The sequence below is a fragment of the Salmo trutta genome, chromosome 22, assembly GCF_901001165.1.
Source record: "Salmo trutta chromosome 22, fSalTru1.1, whole genome shotgun sequence".
NCBI classification, from domain to species: domain Eukaryota; kingdom Metazoa; phylum Chordata; class Actinopteri; order Salmoniformes; family Salmonidae; genus Salmo; species Salmo trutta.
The window spans coordinates 39,574,314-39,594,725 of NC_042978.1; the positions used below are offsets into that span (position 1 = coordinate 39,574,314).

The following is a 20,412-nucleotide window of genomic DNA, read 5'->3' on the forward strand; positions in this document are numbered from 1 at the left end:
TTTAACAGCCTACAGTTATCTTCAAGATATCTTCATAACTAATTATAATGGTTAAATTAACAATACAAACCACTTAAAAATTGCACTGTTGGTTAGAGCCTGTAAGTAAGCATTTCACTGTAAGGTCTAAACCTGTTGTATTCAGCGCACGTGACAAATAAACTTTGATTTGATTTGATTTCAGTTTCTTATAATCTACATAGGCGACAGTCTCCATTGCTAAGGGGCTTTAATTCGACCCATGTATTGGCCAGCTGTAGGCTATACTGTATAGCACCTCCACAGGAGGATAATAAAGGGATTAAAGTGCTGAAGTCTTTTAGTCAGCACTGTAGGACAGCATAGTGCTTTGTCAGGGAGGGGGGAGCACTTCAGTCAGTTGATAACTAAAGAGCTCGACTCTCCCCCCAGCCCCCACAAAAGGCAATCCCCCCAGCCCTCACAAAAAGATATCCCACAAATGGCACCATATTGCCCATAGACCTCTGGTCAAAAGCAGTGGAGTAAAGTACTTAAGCAAAAATACTTAAAAGTATCACTAGTCCTTTTTTTTTGGTATCATTACTTTACTATTTATATTTGTTGACAACTTTTACTTTTACTTCACTACATTCCTAAAGAAAATATGTACCTTTTACTCCATACATTTTACCTGACACCCAAATGTACTTGTTACATTTCGAATGCTCAGCCAGGACAGCAATGTCGTCCAATTCACACACCTATCAATCATTCCTACTGCCTCTGATCTGGCGGACTCACTAAACACAAATACTGTGTTTGTAAATTATGTCTGTGTGTTGGAATGTGTGCCTTGCTGTCCGTAAATAAAAAAAACAAGAACATTGGGCCGTCTGCTTTGCTTAATATAATAAGTTTTGATGTATAGCATTTACTTTAACTTTTTACTTGTACTCAAGTATGACAAGTTAGTACTTTTCCCACCACTGTACTTAAAGGAGAAGTTTACCCAAAATCCAGAAACTCCCAAGTGATTCCATACATTGAAACTAGTTCAGTGGAGTTTGCCATCTTTCCCCCTTCTCTCTCACTGTAGTGCTGTACTGAAAAAGCTGCAAAAATGGGTCACGTGACTCATGATATTGCTGAATGCAGGCCTCACTCTGCTCTGTTACCAGTGAATTCATGATTCAGAAATCTGCGAAGTGGGGACAAATTCATTGTTTTATTGAAAGCGTAGAAACTGCACGTTAGGCCCTTATTCACAGATGCAAGTTTTTTCGGAGGTGAAGACATTGTTACACATTAGTTATATAAATAAACAACAACCTACAAATATGTCTGATGACTAAATACTCGCGAGTGATGAAGAAAACTACTTGAGGGGCGCTGATGGTCTTGTCGAACTGTATTGTTTGGAGTGTGAGTATGCAGACAAAGAATTTAGGCAAAGTGAGCTTCAGATGGCCGCAGCCCCTCTAGACACCGAAGCTGCAGCAGTAACTGGACCACAGCCCCAACCCATCCCTGGGATCAACACAGACCGGTGCTGCGGCAGTAGCTGGACCACAGCCCCAACCCATCCCCGGGATCAACACAGACCGGTGCTGCGGCAGTAGCTGGACCACAGCCCCAACCCATCCCCGGGATCAACACAGACCGGTGCTGCGGCAGTAGCTGGACCACAGCCCCAACCCATCCCCGGGATCAACACAGACCGGTGCTGCGGCAGTAGCTGGACCACAGCCCCAACCCATCCTCGGGATCAACACAGACCGGTGCTGCGGCAGTAGCTGGACCACAACCCCAACCCATCCCCGGGATCAACACAGACCGGTGCTGCGGCAGTAGCTGGACCACAGCCCCAACCCATCCCCGGGATCAACACAGACCGGTGCTGCGGCAGTAGCTGGACCACAGCCCCAACCCATCCCCGGGATCAACACAGACCGGTGCTGCGGCAGTAGCTGGACCACAGCCCCAACCCATCCCCGGGATCAACACAGACCGGTGCTGCGGCAGTAGCTGGACCACAACCCCAACCCATCCCCGGGATCAACACAGACCGGTGCTGCGGCAGTAGCTGGACCACAACCCCAACCCATCCCCGGGATCAACACAGACCGGTGCTGCGGCAGTAGCTGGACCACAACCCCAACCCATCCCCGGGATCAACACAGACCGGTGCTGCGGCAGTAGCTGGACCACAGCCCCAACCCATCCCCGGGATCAACACAGACCGGTGCTGCGGCAGTAGCTGGACCACAGCCCCAACCCATCCCCGGGATCAACACAGACCGGTGCTGCGGCAGTAGCTGGACCACAACCCCAACCCATCCCCGGGATCAACACAGACCGGTGCTGCGGCAGTAGCTGGACCACAACCCCAACCCATCCCCGGGATCAACACAGACCGGTGCTGCGGCAGTAGCTGGACCACAGCCCCAACCCATCCCCGGGATCAACACAGACTGGTGGTGCAGTTGTGGCAATTGCGCTCCAATGCTGCAAATGAGGAATGTTTGTGCTGCAGTTAATTCAAATATGTGACTACAATTCCTACAAAAATGGAGGAACGTAATGATGATGAGGAGCAGTTAGTTTGCTTTTGCAACCAGGGGATTTTGTGGCCCTTTTTTTCCCATGTTATAAAAAAAACTAATTGGAGACGCATCCCTGTTTCACCTGGGTCAAATGGACAGTTATCTAACGAGTAAGTAGCAACTTTACTTTATTGAATGATTGATTGCTTATGATCAACCTCTATGAGCCGGACTGTTAGTGTGTTTATGTTTTCATATTAGCCCGAAACACTATATAGCCTATGTTTATTTATCACAATGTTTGGGGAGTATTCTATTCTGCCAAGAAAGGTGACACAATGTCTATTGTCTCTCAACCCCAGCTGTCATAAATATATAGGGAACATATGCTAACCTGTAGAGCACCTATGCCTATACGTCTACATTATATGATGCAATGGTAATAACACAATAAGAACACCGCAAACTTCAAGAGTCAGACTGGGCTACATACCTCCGCGCACTTGCTTTGTCGCTTTCTCTTCTCAAACGCGCATTTGTATTTTGGCACTGCTCCAGATCCAGTCCATGGACTTACAGTAGCAACAGCTGTATTTTAGCAGTCGGCTCCATAAAATAATTATAAAAAATAAACCTAAAATGTTTCAGGTGGAAAAGTACACATTTTGTGACTCAAAACAGATAGTACTTTTGACCAAAATAGCTAATTTGGCTAATTTACACTTTCAATAAAACAACGAATTTGTCCACACTTTGCTGATTTCTGAATCATGAATTCACTGGCAAAGGAGCAAAGCGAGGCCTGCATCCAGCAATGTCATGAGTCACGTGAGCCGTTTTTGCAGCGGTTTCAGTACAGCGTTTTTGCAGCGGTTTCAATACAGCGTTTTTGCAGCGGTTTCAGTACAGTGTTTTTGCAGCGGTTTCAGTACAGCGGTTTTGCAGCGGTTAAAGTACAGCGCTACAGGGAGAGAGAGGGGGAGAGGGCAAGCTCCACTGAACTAGTTTCAATGTATGGAATCACTTGGGAGTTTCTGGATTTTGGGTAAACTTCTTCTTTAAGTACATTTAAAACCAGATACTTTTAGAATTTTACTCAAGTAGTATTTTACTGGGTGACTTTCACTTTTACTTTAGTTATTTTCTATTAAATGGTATCTTTCCTTTTGCTCAAGTATAACAAATGGGTACTTTTTCTACCACTGGTCAAAAGTATTACACCATATAGGGAATGGTTTGCGATTTGGGACGCACACAAGACAGCTACTTGGCGTTTTGCAGCATGTTTCCTTCCTTGGCCTAGTTCCCTGGCAACTAAAGGGCTGCATGGTTTCTCAAAGCAGAACCCGGGCCTGGGAAACCCTTTACAACAGGAGCCCTGGACTGAAAGCACAGCAGGCAAGGGAATGTCCAAAAGGAGAAATTATTCAAGACATAACCGGATGCAAAGTGCCGCTCTATTGTAGGATTTAGTTTCCTCTGAAAGCTAACCTCCCAACATCAGACATTTACCCCAGATGCACTACTTCATGAAGTCAACTCCTGCAGTCAGTCTCCAATACAAATGGTCACAATCCTCACTCATTGAGAGGACTGGACTTGGGCATCAAAAGCAATGTAATGTCCTGGCATTGACCTTTTGACCACTGGTGGTACAATTTTATGTCTATGGTCACAGAACTGTGTGATGCAAGAAGGGATCACTTGGATGATGAGAGTGCCCACTGTACTTTATTTGGGATCCAAGTTCAAAAAGCAGAATAAATCACACTACAATGACAACTACACTTCCACATAATCCAGAATAATGGTCCCGTGTGGCTCAGTTGGTAGCGAATGGTGTTTGCAACGCCAGGGTTGTTGGTTCGATTCCTACGGGGGACCAGTACGAGAAAAAAAAAAGTATGAAATGTATGCGTTCACTACTGTACGTCGCTCTGGATAAGAGCGTCTGCTAAATGACTAAAAATTTAAAATAATGGACAGATAAGCAAATATGAACAAACAGGGAGAGATTATCGTCAGCCTGCTACATAAAAAACAATTGACAGCCATTAAAAAAAATCTAGCTCTATAACCCAGCCTACTACTACCTTTATTAACTTACTACATAGGTTTAAATGCCACATTGCATTCCTTTACAGGAGAGGTTTAAGCACCGTGGGTTAAGGAAGTTGTAGTTTAACAAAGACCTTGTGATGTTTTATTAGACCTTCGCCTCATAAACAGAAGGTTATTTCAGTCTTCCAGCTACGCCTCTTCAAAAACTGCTATACTTCATGATTTTTAAGACTTATGGATATTGAGGACAACAATAGGCTACTTGAATCCAGTCCGGCCATACAGCCATTATCTTCACTAAACTGACTGACCTAAAATAATATTTTCTGCTTGATTCGGTGGATTTGCCATCATATTTAAGGGTGGACAGTGGATTAATGATTATCCCTACAGGTTAAAGCTTTATTGACCTGTAAAATCTGCTGGCTAGGGTTAGGGTTCACTGGCAGACAGTAGCCTAAATTACTTGATCTGTGTGTAGCCTATTGTCCATGCAGCTGTCGTTACATTTTGAACTAAATAGATTCTTGCTTAGCCTAATGAAGAATCTCTAAACATTTTTCCAATCATCATCAAAGGAATCATGATGAAATGAAAATAAAACATAGTATTGCTATATTTCACAACCCACTGGGCACAGAAGTCAATTCGATGTCTATTCCACGTTGGTTGAACGCCATTTCGTTGAAATGTATGCATAAGAGAAATATGCTCTTAAAAGGGTAATAAAATCAAGTTAAGCCTACATGTGGTTATTTGCTCATAATTAGCCTATAGGCAAGTAATATCAATACATCATATTAATAAGCTATTACACTAACACCTGCACTGAAAAATGTTGTCCTGAATGTATCTAGTTTCGATAATATAATGTAGTCGTCAGTATAACGGTTTTACTAGTCTGGTGTGAAACGGAAACCACGCATCTCATCATCTGACACCACCGTGCGGCACAGGACAGGAGGCGGCACGACACTGGCACCATATGAAACCAGAACCGGCCATCGCTTCAGCACCTGGATCATGCAAGGGATTTCCCTACAATTTTTCCCTCAGCAAAACCCATTTCCTTTGAAATCTGAGCTAAATAATTCATTTAAGAATGATAGCAAATAATTAGTAGCCTATTTAGTTGGTTTCTCTATATTGTCGTCGTCTTCTTCAAACTGCCCCGCCACTGCCAGTAAACGCGTATTCAGCAACATGAATCATCCCCGGCATAGACAGCTATTTTTTTTACTTAGCATGTAGTTTTCCATTTTAATGAGTCAGTGACTTTAAAAACTATGAGAATTATCAGCTAAACACATATTAAATATTTTAGGGTTTCCCCACATTTAAAATAGTGAGTCATTAATAATCTCAGATCATGCCTAAAAATCCCCCGGTCATATTTGTCATTCAGTGCGCTTGGAATGTCGGTTGTTCAGGCTACGGCGGGTTCACCATTCATATGAGTGCACGTTTTTGGCTCATAATTATTAGCAATGCATAAAAAAAGCTTAAAGCAGCAACAGGACAGGGTATGTAACGTCATAGAGAGGCTGAGCGCACCGGGCTGTTTCCCATCGTTACGCATTTCCTCGCCTAAAGATAGGCCTGTAACCTGACAAAACACCTGCACCGAATAGAACCAAACATCATCGATGCTATGGGATATTCAAATGTCTAATATTATGGTAAAAACGCAGATAGACTTCTACTGATTGCCAAACCATGATATGCAGAATATCTTTATGCAGATCTAGCCAACAGAATTCCTGGGGCAGAGAAGACAATCATTATGTAATATTCAAATCTAATCGGGGAGAAACACATGACGACGATGCTACTCCGAAACAATCATTTCAGTGTCATTTGATACAAAACGTATCTGGTTTAAAACGAATTATGCAACAACAACAAAAATATATAATAATAAATACAGCCCGTTTCGCATACCTTTCAGAGCGCTCGCTGTCATTATCTCTGGAACGCCGACGTCCTCAGCTCCTGAGATCCGCGCGGGGACCCCAGCTGCGCTCTGAGAAATGGCAACCTTTGATTTGTCATTCGCCGCCAGAGCAGTCAAAGGTCAAACGACCGATACTTCCTTCTGTACCTCAACCTGTAAGTGGTGGCGGTGCACGGGCGACGTGTATAATGTCAGCTCCTGCGGTTGGCTAAAATTACAATTACTAATGACTACGACATCATCATATCATCACCTTATATTTAATGTGAGCTTCACTGAAACGAATCCAGCGACCTCAATTCGCTGATCTAACAACAATATGAAGCCTATCCATGTGAGCTGAAGTGTTCCGGATGTCACATAAATCCATATACTGGAAAAATGCGCAGTTTAGCGCCTCAGAATGCTGACTACACAGCGCATCACATCTTGCTGTAGTCTACTAATAAAACATAGGCAAGCAAAATCTGAGTAGGAATTTGGGGACTGGATAGATGGAAATTAAATTAACTCACATGTGCTGACATTTACATGAGACTGCCATGCTGACCACACCACTTGTTATGTGCCCAAGCGTTGAAAAATAAATGTACACATACATGTTATTCAATCATTGCATCCACACTGCTTGCGCGTGTCAACGAGAGTCTGCATAGCCAGGCACTAAAATATACTTGATTCTATTTGTGACGCTTGGCCCGCTGCAAACCCTGCCTCTCCCATCTCCTCATTGTTTTTTAGCAGCATATACCCACGTGAGTGACTGAAAGGTGAACTGAGGTCCACACTCCAGTCAAATTGTTGGTGGTAATGCAACCTAAAGTTGTTTGCCAACCTCCATATAAAGTCCGAAGAAGGAGAAGCCTAATGGAGGAGAGATTACTCGAAAGGAATTTGGTTTACACTCTTATCTGTGGATTAATTGTCGAGTAGAGGACCTTGTGCATTGCAGGTAAAATAAGGGAGGGGGTGCTGTAACTCTGAGTTCTCTCACATTATACTTCATTAGAATGCATGGTGGACTGGATACATACAGATGCTGCATCACCACAGTATGCCTATAGAGTTCTATGATAGCATATCTAATATGTTAGCAATGGCAATCCCACTCACCACTCACAGTAGAAACCCATCAGTCTTCTATACAGTGCCTTCAGAAAGTGGCGCAGCGGTCTAAGGCACTGCATCACAGCTGCTTGAGGTGTCACTACAGACCAGGGTTCGATCCCAGGTGGTGTTGCAACCTGGAGAACCTATGAGGCGGCGCACAATTGCTAATCTCCCTCATGCTTGAGGTGTCACTTGACCTTGAGAAGTCAAAGACCTGAAAGGAAATTCTGAGAAAATATGTTTATTTTCCTTGGAAAATGCCAGAGTTTTGACAGCAACATGACTTCTGGACAGAAAACATTAAGTGTGTGGTGGTGGGGTAATACACAGTGTATGAAAAGCTTTCCTAATCACTCATTCACCATAATGGGCTTGTCATACTCATAATGGACCAATTACAGTTTACACCAGCGACTGTTTGCATATTGTGTTATAGAAATCTAACAGGGAGACACATCCTCCCACAAACACTGTCCAACCACACTGACCACACTCATCCATTTTCTGATACAGCCATTCAGACGTATTACACTTTCAATTGGTTAAAACACTCTTTGGTCCCTTTTAATGCAGTTATAGACCAATTCATTAGAATCGTTTTACATTGTTTAGTCTTATAAGGTTATATTTGGTATAACGAAAATCAACAAAACAGTTTTAAATTGAACACAAAAACATATTTATGTAATCCAACTACCTTTGATAAAGATTAACATCTTAATCTGACTGAACTGTAAAAGTAATCCACATTATAGGGTGTGCTGTTTAGAAGACAACAATAGTTATTTCAGTTTAAATGAAAGAAAAATTAGAATTCAACAGTTAGTTAATTACCCTTACATGCGAATTAATATGCATGTGTGAATTGGAAATGTATTTTTTGAGATACCCTTGGAGAGTGGGGTCGTAGCCAGGGTCTGCCATATTCAACGGCAACCCTGGAGCAATTAGGGTTAAGTGCCTTGCTCAAGGGCACATCAACAGATATTTCACTGTGTTGGCTCAGAGACTCGAACAAAGCAACCTTTCGGTTACTGGCCCAACGCGCTAACCGCTAGGCTATCTATGTAAGAGTAATAAGAATGTAAGAGGCGAAGGTGCATGAAGATGGAGGAATTCAGGTACGACGTCATTGTTTGAGCACTACACAGAGTTTTTAAACTATGGCGCCGTATTATACATTGCACTCCAGAGCACTGTATAATACGGCGGAAAAAGCTAATTAGGCGTTTGCGGTAAGTACATTGGTGCCACCATCTTTATGCATGTCCGGCTATTAAAGGCATACTTAGGGTTGTACAACTCAGGCTCTCTGCAGTTCTGCAGTCCTGCTGATTTCCATTTCTCCCTGGGGCTTCAAACGTATTATCTGGAGAGGGGAAATCAGTCTCTGGTTAACAGGTAAGGACGAAAACCGTACACTGTAGCCCTTGAGGACCGAAGGTGTGGCCCCCTGATCTATAGTTGAAGTCTGAAGTTTACATACACCTTAGCCAAATACATTTAAACTCAGTTTTTCACAATTCCTGACATTCAATCCTAGTAAAAATTAGGTCAGTTAGGATCACCACTTTATTTTATGAATGTGAAATGTCAGAATAATGGTAGATAATGATTTATTTCAGTTTTTATTTCTTTCATCACATTCCCAGTGGGTCAGAAGTTTACATACACTCAATTAGTATTTGTAGCATTGTCTTTAAATTGTTTAACTTTGGTCAAACGTTCCGGGTAGCCTTCCACAAGCTTCCCACAATAAGTTGGGTGACTTCTGGCCCATTCCTCCAGACAGAGCTGGTGTAACTGAGTCATGTTTGAAAGCCTCCTTGCTCGAACAGGCTTTTTCAGCTCTGCCCACAAATTTTCTAAAGGATTGAGGTCAGGGACTTGTGATGGCCTCTCCAATACCTTGACTTTGTTGTCTTTAAGCCATTTTGCCACAACTTTGGAAGTATGCTTGGGGTCATTGTCCATTTGGAAGACCCATTTGCGACCAAGCTTTAACTTCCTGTCACGTTCGTCGTAGGAAGGAGACCAAAGCGCAGCGTGGGTATCGTTCCAAATCTTTTATTATAATTTGAAACTTTGCAAAATAAACAATAAACTACAAACAAAACACAAACCGTGACGAAAGAGGTGCAACATGCACTAACTCAAAATAATCTCCCACAAACACAGGTGGGAAAAACAACTACTTAAATATGATCCCCAATTAGAGACAACGATGACCAGCTGCCTCTAATTGGGATCATACAAAAATCCCAACATAGAAAAAAGAAACTAGAACCAAAATAACATAGAACTAAATAAACTAGATAAACCCCCCCAGTCACGCCCTGACCTACTCTACCATAGAAAATAAGAGCTCTCTATGGTCAAGACGTGACACTTCCTGACTGATGTCTTGAGATGTTGCTTCAATATATCCACATAATTTTCCTCCCTCATGATGCCATCTATTTTGTGAAGTGCACCAGTTCCTCCTGCAGCAAAACACCCCCGCAACATGATGCTGCCACCCCCGTGCTTCACGGTTGGGATGGTGTTCTTCGGCTTGCAAGCCTCCCCCTTTTTCCTACAAACATAACGATGGTCAAATTGGCCAAACAGTTCTATTTTTGTTTCATCAGACCAGAGGGCATATCTCCAAAAAGTACAATCTTTGTCCCCATGTGCAGTTGCAAACCGTAGTCTGGCTTTTTTATGGTGGTTTTGAAGCAGTGGCTTCTTCTTTGCTGAGATACTTTTTCACCTGTTTCATCCAGCATCTTCACAAGGTCCTTTGCTGTTGTTCTGGGATTGATTTGCACTTTTCGCACCAAAGTACGTTCATCTCTAGGAGACAGAACGCGTCTCCTTCCTGAGCGGTATGACGGCTGCGTGGTCCCATGGTGGTTATACTTGCGTACTATTGTTTGTACAGATGAACATTGTACCTTCAGGCGTTTGGAAATTGCTCCCAAGGATGAACCAGACTTGTGGAGGTCTGCAATTTTTTTCCGAGGTCTTGGCTGATTTCTTTGATTTTCCCATGATGTCAAGCAAAGAGGCACTGAGTTTGAAGGTAGGCCTTGAAATACATCCACAGGTACACCTCCAATTGACTCAAATTATGTCAATTAGTCTATCAGAAGCTTCTAAAGCCATGACATCATTTTATGGAATTTTCCAAGCTGTTTAAAGGCACAGTCAACTTAGTGTATGTAAACTTCTGACCCACCGGAATTGTGATACAGTGAATTATAAGTGAAGTAATCGATCTGTAAACAATTGTTGGAAAATATTACTTGTGTCATGCACAAAGTAGATGTCCTAACCGACTTGCCAAAACTATAGTTTGTTAACAAGAAATTTGTGGAGTGGTTGAAAAACGAGTTTTAATGACTCCAACCTAAGTGTATGTAAACTTCCGACTTCAACTGTATGTAGTGCATAAGATTGTATTTGCAGACATGTTTTGGTAGCAACTGCCAAGCTAAAGTGGCTCCTAACAGCTCCTGTGCACGGCCTGCACTTCTACTGTGTCACCGCTGCTCTGCTCAGGGCAGTGGGATGTGCTGTGTGTCTGTCTCAGGTCTGCTAGGGATCTTAGTGCTGAGAAGAGAGTTGATGTATGGCCAGATCTTGTCGGTCTCTGTGCCAGAGAACGTGTGCAGTATGCCCTTTGACCTGGGGAGGAAAATAAGGTCACACTTTAGATGCATAGATGCATTGATACCATGTATCTTAAACACATTATATTGTAATAACATTATAGTAATATTGAAACTAAATTGTAATTACTATGTAACTGATCAGTTATGTACTTTATCTGAAATGTCCATGTAAGAACGTAAAGTATGGCCAAAAACCTTAAATGAGCAATGGTGAGAGAGTACGAAGTTGGGTGCAGTATCATGGACATTAATGATAAACTGACTACACAAGATTAGACTAGACTTTACAGGGCAAGCTATTTACACAGTGCTTTTAAAAATGTGTCAGTGATTTGAAGAGGGGACGTACTTGTACAGGTCTATGACTGGCTTGGCCACGTCCTTGTAGTGCCTCAGTCTGGCCACTAGAGCCTCTGGTTGGTCATTATCATGCTGGATCAGAGGCTCTCCGCTGAGGTCATCCCTGCCCTGGAGGGACGACACAACACAGAGAGATTCTTACAGCAATGGCGTAAACTCATGAAAACTCTCTGTGTACAGTTATCTCGAACCCCTCACATTCAAATTATTCAAAGATTGTACTGATCATAAACAAATTCAAGAAAATCTGGTACCATATTTTCACAGCCTTCTGTAGAAACCATTGCTTAGTGCTGGGCTCTGGGAGGAACAGACAGACTAACCAGAAGTCTAAACACGTATAAAGGTGAGAAAAGGGTGACAAACTGGTGATTAAAAGGAGAGAATCACTACAGTACTTCCGGACCTGTACGCGTGGAGGGTTGAAGCCCATGTTGTAGACCCTGCCGCTGCCTGGGTGGATCCAGCGGTCACTCAGCCGGTCCTTCAGGGTCTCATAAGGGATGTTGAGGCTGATGACCAGGTCCAGGTCACAGGTACTGTTCAGAGCCTTGGCCTGGGTTAGGGTACAGGGAAACCCTGAGGGAGAGAAGAGAGTGATGAGGGCGACTGTGGGGAGGGTGCGGGTTTGTATGTGTGTGTGTGTCTGACATGCGTCCCCATCAAGTATGTGTGTCTGTGTGTGTGTGTGTGTGTGTGTGTGTGTGTGTGTGCGTGTGTGAATCTCACACTGCTCCTGCACAACAACGTTGAGGAAAATATGAATTTATTTTGTGGGACATCATAAAACATCCAAACACAAGATCCTTATGTCTCCCTTTTCCCTACACTGATATGAAATTGGTAGACATATTGCAAACACTGTATTTATACAACACAAACTCCTCCTCCCTGGAAACTGGTTCTGCTGGGCCTGACCTGACTGTGAGACTAGATTAGGGTGTAAAATTGCACTAATGTTTACAGACCTTGGCCTGCTTTCAGCCAGTTTCTGGGTCAGACACAAACCTATTCAGTCAATGTTTGACATGATATCTTACACTATCTGGACGATGGTCAAATTTAACAGTAAACTCAATCAGGTGTGTGTGTGTGTGTGTGTGTGTGTGGTCTTACCATCCATCAGCCAGCTGTGGCGGGTCATCTCCTCCAGCCTGGGCAGTAAGAGCCGTGTCATCACATGGTCCGGCACCATCAGACCCCTCTCTATGTAGGTCTTAGCTAGAACACCAGCCTCTGTGGAGAGAGGGAGGGAGGGGAGAGAGAATGAAGAAGAAAATAAGATGATGATGATGATGATGGCATCCATACCTGATATTACGTTAAAAAGCAACTTTTCTGTTTTGGAAAGATGTGGGCATACCCCAACAACAGAATGGTGTGGGCGTATACTGGTCATTAAAAATATTAATGCGAGTAGACCGCTGATTGGCCAGGGGACTCCCTAAAACCACACCATTTCAATACATCTATAACTGGAAGTGACTTTTCGTAGCAGGTTAGGAGAGCATTTTCGCTAACCTAACCTTAACCCTTTTCCTAACCTTGAACTAATTCTCCTAACCTGTTACATTAAGCTCATCCTCTTCAGGAGTATGACATCATACTTTGAGGAAATAGCAAGCATTTTTTAAACAGTCTGTTTGAGATACAAGGTTGTGTTTTTTAAGTGTTTTTCCCTCCAATTTATGCTTTGCCCACAAATATGAGCAGAGGACGACTCAACAACATTATTTGTGTATGAGTTAACAGAATATTAACTTTTAAAAATGACATTTTCACTGGACAGTTACACAACACCTAAGCGATTACCCATTCACCCTGCTTTCTTTTCCCGCTTTTTTCCCTGCTTTAGTCACAGCAGTCAGTCACGTAACTTGCATCTAAGACGGAACTCCAGACAAAACTACAGTCTCTAAACTACAGTCATCAATAATTGATTCATGTCATTGAATGACCTACTTACCAATCTGGATCACGACAATGTTGTTACAGTGGCAACAATAGAAGTACATAAAGCCAAAGCATACTATTGTTGTGTCCACAGAATTAAACGGAAGATTTCTATGGTTTTCTATGGTTCAATACAGAGTATGATGTGTTTATACAAGTGCTACTGTAGGCCTATGTACTGTAAATAACTCCAGTATAGTAAGTCTGGAAACTGGGTTTAGTTTAGTAAGGCATGGCCTTAAAGCAGTACTGACAACTGTAATTACAAGTATACACATGTGTTTTGGGTTTGCCCTGAATGCATCACATTTCATTTGTGGGCTAAAGAGCTGGGCACACGTTCTGATTAAAATAGGCTCCATTTAATGGACTCAGAAGTCAAATCAGAGAAGTTACATACATCACTCAATATAATTTAGGAGGTATTCTGAGGCAGCATTGTTATAATAGCAAGGTAATTAGGAGATAAATGTTATAACAGCTTTTCAACATCTTAAACACACTATAACAAGTTTTTACCTGCCACAGCCTTAAACAAAGTCAACTCTTTATAGCTGGGATTTTTTTAAACATTTAATATGTGTATTTTAATGTGGACAATTTAGTAGGTTTGCCATCGCTTCTAATTTGAACTATTGTTTTTGTGGCTTGGATGATAGAAGTTTCCTGATTTGAGAAATGCTCCACTGTTATTGGCTACAGTCCGGCATGGTGCCAACATGGATGCCACTCTCTTCACTTCGCCTGAATTTGGGCCTCTGCTGGTGTTACAATATTATTGGAATTTACAGAAGTGAAAGCTCCGACAACAGGCTTAGGCTGCTGGGGGTGAAGGTTTAGGTGTGGCAAATTAAATGTGTGTGCATATATATATAAAAATAAGAAAACATAGAAAAAAATGATAAAGTAAACATAGATTGATAAATTGTAAATGATAAATAGATGGTGAGTAACTTATCAAGAATAGGCCAACCTGTATCTGCAGCTATATTCTCCCGAAGAAAGTCGCCACTGGACAGATGTTTGAGGCCAAAGCTCTGCGCAATTCTTTCAGATATGGTCCCCTTCCCAGAACCTGGTGGACCCATGATCACAGCTCGGAACAGTTTGGCCATCATCCACTATAGCCTGAGACACCACGGACTGTATCTGTATCTGGAGGAGACAAAAGAAAAGCATAACATACTTTTTGCATTCTTGAAACATTGATAAGCATATTTCAATGTTGCCCATGGTGTGCGCTGTGCAACTTATCATCAAAGTCTGTGCACAGAGACTTTCTGTTCCTTTGCGTTAACAGGAACATAGTTATTAAAGTGCATTATAATTTATTATAGTTATAATAGTTTAATTTATCATAGTTATTGTAGTGTATAATAGTATTGCAGGATCAAACAATTTCTTTACATATTGGTTACTTACGATTAATAAAGGCTAAAGAAAAACGAAACTTGCCGTTTGCAAGGTTGTTAAAGAGCCTCATTCATCCAATCAGCGAGAGAAATCGAACTTTCTAGATTTATTTTCGTACAGATGTCGGATTTAAACTATGGAGAAAAACAACAGGGCAACAGTCACGCATAATGAGAGATACCTCGCGGATGCCCACAATCACTCCTCACCTCCGATTTCTGCGTGTGTCCTGCAAAAGTATGCGTTATAAAGCACGTAGTTCACTCAGACCAAGTGAGATTTTTTCCTGTTTTCAAAGGACAGTATGTTGCCTGCGTCTTTAAGAAAGGGATTCTTTCTGCGAATGGATGGAGGAGCTGAAACAACGCCCTATTTCTCAGCACCGCCCCGACACAATATCCAGAAAAAATGTGCGCAGGAACTCTTGGTAATGCTTAGGAATCTGGTACCTGTAGTTTTCTATTGTGAGGGAGACATGAGGAATTCATTGTAGCAACCATATGTAAATCTATGGCTGAGACATGAGGACTAGAAGAGGATAGAATATAATGGATTAGAATAATATAACCTGGGTCGTCTGCACGACTGCAGATCACTTTAGCTCACTGAGCTAAAGCATACAAGCATCAGTTTATGCAGCTATCACAAGTCTATAGATCTAAGGTAAGGTCATCAATCATGTATAGGCCTAGTTTGTGTTGCCCAACTCTACTAGGTCAATACACTATTACACACTATTAGGTTAAAGGATCACTGCGTTGCCAGAAAGTTTACTTCACTGTATGAAAGTCCAACTTCGTGCATTGATGTTCTATTAGAATGCAATTCAAGCTATTCAGAACTATTTGGGAGTAATATTTATTGGCACGTCTCCAGAGGGGAGAGTAGAGAGGGGGTGGGATCTTGATAATGACTGCGTAATGAATGGTATAAATCCAAATTAATGTTTCCACTCATGCGTAAGACACCTATTGACAAAACACAGTGAATCCCAAAATAGACACAATTGTTGACAGCAACAGTCAATACAGCTCGCGCGCAACGGTAATTCTCGCATTTCGGGTGTTCCTCTGAAACATTGGCCATCACACATTACTAGCCTAATCCTAGGTCTGTTTGTGCTTTCGCCTACTCCATTGTCATTGTCAAGCCAAACATGACAATTTCATAAGGAGATGGCAAGAAAACAGAAACAGACTGGCACCCAGGCTACATAGCATTACGCGCAGAGACACTGTCATTCCGCGCAACATTTGCAGACCAAGGAATGTAGCCTACTTGTTGCGAACCAGACGGCGGCGTCAGTGTCCTAAAGCTGTCAAATGCTGCGCATGCACAGCCTATTGTTGTCTTCAGTCAATGGAACCTGCCTAATCCATCAGACGAAAATACATTGGAAGATTATACATTTACTCACTAGCTGTTTTTTTTGTCACATGGTTGAGAGATTTCAATAACAACAAAAAATGGCGACAATCACGTTGTTCTATGTTGGTCTTGCTGCGTCATAAAAAAATTGAAACACGGGAATGAAACGCGCAAAATGCAAGTAAGTAAGTCTAATATGTCAGATATTGTACTGCAAGTAAATATAAAAAGGTAATTGCTAATGTTAATTTGGACTACATAGTACTTGTTTTTAACTAGAAAGGGGTGTGTGTAGGCTGGGCGTTAGCGTTTGCTGCACATGAATACGGCTCAATAGAAAAGATAGCATTGCTGTTTGACATGGTCTTCTTATTGAATATCAAAGTTATTATGGCAATTTATGTATTTTCAAATTTGTCAAATGATTGACAGTCTATTTACAAAGGTTTTTAAATAACCTTACTCTTGTTTTATTTAGGCTATAGAAACAGCAACAAGCAATTGAAATGTGTGGATTGCATTCGATTTTCTTATAATAGTGGTCAAGTGTTTTGAAAGAAAGTACGTTTATTTAATATGATGGGCTTTTCACGATTATTGAAGGGTCTGATATGACTATTATAAGAAGTACAGTCTATCTATGGTAAGTTTTGTAGCTCAGCTATTTAAATTTTTACAATTTAATTACGCAACCAATGTTATGTGTTTTGCTCGATTCAACTGTTCTCTCAACATTGCGCAGCTGTTTATTTTTTAAATAATTGTTGGCAAGTGCTCGTGCAATCCTGTGATATCAAACAGAACCAGCTAATCGAGTTGTTTACATGAAGCGGAGGGCGGACAGAGCTAGGGAGGAGTCTCTGCGATCAGACTACGCGACTGGACTGCTGGAGAGGCTTCGCGCGCGGAGGGCGGAGCCCCAAGAATCATAACAAGTCTTACGTCAGCTCTGTGGTATAAATTATGCAGTTCAAACACTGTACTGGGTAAACAGTGCTGGCGTCGACCAATTAACAAGGTGTTATTCCTGTAAAAATACATTTTCAAAAAAGTTTAGGAAAAAGACGATACACTACAGCTGTTACACATGTATGATATTGGGATACCATTCATATGAGGTGAGAAAGACATCGTACTAATGGTAGTAAAAGACCTTCTAGAATTCTGTAATGCCTGTATGGAATTCATAGCACATGCATAATTATCTCTTGTGAATAATTACAAAGATTTGCAGGTTTTGTTAAATGCACTTCCCTGTGTAACCTATAGTATAGAGAAGCCTGTTTACATTACTTCTGCATGCAAATGTGTTCTCATTCATGTAATTTGAGACTGTGGAAAACATGAGTACAAACATGATTTATGGTTTTAGCATATTTTCTGAATCTCCAAAGGCACCCCCACCTGCCGACCCTGTAGTATACAGTGTCTTCTCATTCTCCTGTCCCCCCTATATATAGCATGCTTTAGCATGGTTCCATCTGCAATAAAACAGTGTGACTGACTGTGGGGTATTATTGTTGCTCTGGACTCCCAGTCCTGTGTGTGTCTTTGACCCTGGCCTGGTATTATGAAGACGGATGGCATCCTGATACCTTGGCAGGGCGTTAGGTTGCACTGCCTCCACCACTGCTGATGCTGTACCGTCACTGTGCTGGAACTCAGACTGACTGGGCCCCTGGCTCTTGGCGCATGTCTCCTGTCTGCTAAATCTGACATCCAGGCTGCCCTGGTTCAGTTATCACTGTGCTGATGCTGTCCATTTTAAAGGTACAGTACTGTGATAACTGAAGGATGGCTGCCATCTTGACACACCTGATCCACTGACTATGTGATGATGGATGGAAGGATGGAGGGAGGGAACTGGTGCTGCAGTCAAGGAAAAAGGGAGGAACTTTTGTGTCTCTGAAATAATTACATATGGGATATTACAATGTTGTGTCTCCGACTTACATTTTTCAAAACCACATACAAATATTTGGATAATTAGAAAATGTATGATTATAGCCTAATATATTTAAATTTTATTTGACTAAAATTGATGTATGATGTATTGTCATTAGTTGAAAGTGAACAAATTCTTATTTTATAGCATTTGAGTCATTAATGTTTTTAATTAAATGCAAATAAATCAGAAAGAAACTGAAAATAATATGTAGTCATGTTATTTCTAATACTCAAGTATGGGGCCACTACAGTAATTTTGTTACATTTCCAGAAATAAAATGCAATTATTAAAGACATTATAGCCTGTGATGTTTTGTGGGAAATGATTGATAATTAAAGATATAAAATATCTAAAATAAAAACATCACATTTTCAAATTGATTAATAACTTTGATTAGATTTGTATATAATAAATAATACAAACATATTTGTAAAAGTTAATACATTTTTGGTATGATTGTATAATAGAAATAACAACATATGAGTAAAGGTATTTACATAAGACTCCTGTTTGACACAAGTCCTTAGAATGTTAGCAATACGGGAAGTCAATGCGGAAATCCCCTCACAGACAAACAAAAGGTCACATCACATCTTTCACTCTCCCTCCCTCTGCCTCCACCCTCTCTCTGGCCCCTCCCTCCTTATCCCCTCTCTCTACCCCCTATCTTTCTCTGTCTCTGCCCCCACCCTCCTCTCTATCCCGCTCGCTCTCCTTTCTCTGCCCATACATGTTTTTCCACTCACTCACCACAACAGATATCAATCCACACGGTTCAGTTTAACTGGACAGATCAAAGTTTTAAATGGTTTTGAGGATAAAAAAAGGTTCCTGACTCACCCTAATCACACAATTTGACTTCAGAGATATGGCAATCAGTGGAACACCAATTCTGGTAAATAATAAAACCACTGACAGAGAAATTTGGTAAACAAAGAACTGTAGTTAAAAGTCGACTTCTGTTTCACATCCCTATTTTTGAAAATAAAGGTTTTATTTTCTCCTATGGCTGTGAGAAAGTAGTGGTTTGCTAACGGTGACCTGTGGTTTTTGCTTTTCGTTCACTACACTGTAATGGCATTCCCTTGCCTTTCAGTTTACTGGAGACCCCGAGGATATCTGTGAACCTGGAAGTTCCAGCTGAAGCTACAACAAATCATCATTCACACTTACAGCACAACAGTCTCATAATGACTACTTTAGAAGCACTTCTGTGATTGACACTTTTGGTTCTATTAATCATATAGAATGTAAAAAAATATATAAATAATTGTAAGCAGGCATCACATACTTACTAGCCTACATACCTGTATACAGTATTTTTAAAAGTTACGTTTTTATATGGTAGGTTTGTAATACATTTGGGCTACACCTTGCACTTTGTTATTGTGTCAGTGACTACAACATTCTTGGGAAATTTCTGCCCACGGTTTCTGGAAAACTAACACATTTGTAACACATCAGATATGGAACGGGAAGTCCCTCTCCTACAGACAGACTGGACCATCTTAACAGACCTGGCTCTCTATTTCCTCCCACCTCACTACGAGGATGTCAGTTTCCATTTGACAGTTGGCCTCCTTTTTGGACTACGTGACAATACTGTAAATAAGAAATGTTGATGATCATATTTTGAAATATGATCAGATGGGAAAGAAATGGAGGAGCGTAATTCCCTATTACATCTCAATTGCAACAGAAAAAGCCCATTCCTATCTTTTGAACAGAGAAAGGGTTATTAATGAAAGATGTAAATCATTTATGAAGATGGTCAGAAACAAACACAATTGTGACTGGGGTTTTCCTCACCAAGGACAATCAATGTTTCCTGTAACCCACAACTGATGGATTTTTGACATACAAATCTAAGTGATATTACTGTAACAGTTAGAAGGAATTGATTTTGTTAACCATTCCATGTGTTGCAAATTATATAATGAAATGCTTTTAGAGTCTCGGTGCATTTGTATTGAGCTATACCAGACACTGAGTGCCTGTTAAAGAGGCAAGATATATCTACTGTATATATATTTTTGGGGTATTGATTCCACATTAGACTAATGTATGCATCAAATGAAATCTAAG

The 20,412-nt window shown here is 41.3% G+C and overlaps 2 protein-coding genes and 1 long non-coding RNA gene across 10 annotated transcripts in view; 1 reads left to right on the forward strand and 2 right to left on the reverse strand.

The window, feature by feature from the left end:
• The window catches only part of dnajc6 (DnaJ (Hsp40) homolog, subfamily C, member 6), a 72,917-nt gene extending 66,087 nt beyond the window's left edge, over positions 1-6,830 (reverse strand). For all 4 annotated transcript variants that reach the window (XM_029707960.1, XM_029707958.1, XM_029707961.1 and 1 more), the window contains exon 1: positions 6,507-6,830. In XM_029707960.1, the coding sequence (XP_029563820.1) occupies positions 6,507-6,528 (22 nt within the window). In that variant the 5' untranslated portion in view covers positions 6,529-6,830. The remainder of the gene's footprint in view (positions 1-6,506) is intronic.
• A 4,224-nt stretch (positions 6,831-11,054) lies between these two features.
• On the reverse strand, positions 11,055-16,521 carry ak4 (adenylate kinase 4). Of its 5 annotated transcripts, none has more exons than XM_029707967.1 (6): positions 16,429-16,521; positions 14,572-14,753; positions 12,762-12,881; positions 12,052-12,224; positions 11,635-11,753; positions 11,055-11,298 (listed from the first exon to the last, which is right to left on the reverse strand). In XM_029707967.1, the coding sequence occupies exons 2-6, from the start codon at positions 14,714-14,716 to the stop codon at positions 11,169-11,171; spliced, it is 687 nt and encodes a 228-aa protein (XP_029563827.1). In that variant the 5' UTR covers positions 14,717-14,753; positions 16,429-16,521; the 3' UTR covers positions 11,055-11,168. The 5 variants fall into 5 exon arrangements, with proteins under 5 accessions (XP_029563827.1, XP_029563829.1, XP_029563826.1 ...); XM_029707969.1 differs by lacking the exon at positions 16,429-16,521 and adding an exon at positions 16,290-16,381; XM_029707966.1 differs by lacking the exon at positions 16,429-16,521 and adding an exon at positions 15,054-15,453.
• LOC115158719 (uncharacterized) lies at positions 16,471-18,528 on the forward strand. The gene is made up of 2 exons (XR_003868711.1): positions 16,471-16,560; positions 17,181-18,528. It is a non-coding gene; the product is annotated as an uncharacterized LOC115158719 (long non-coding RNA).
• The last annotated feature ends 1,884 nt before the right edge of the window (positions 18,529-20,412 follow it).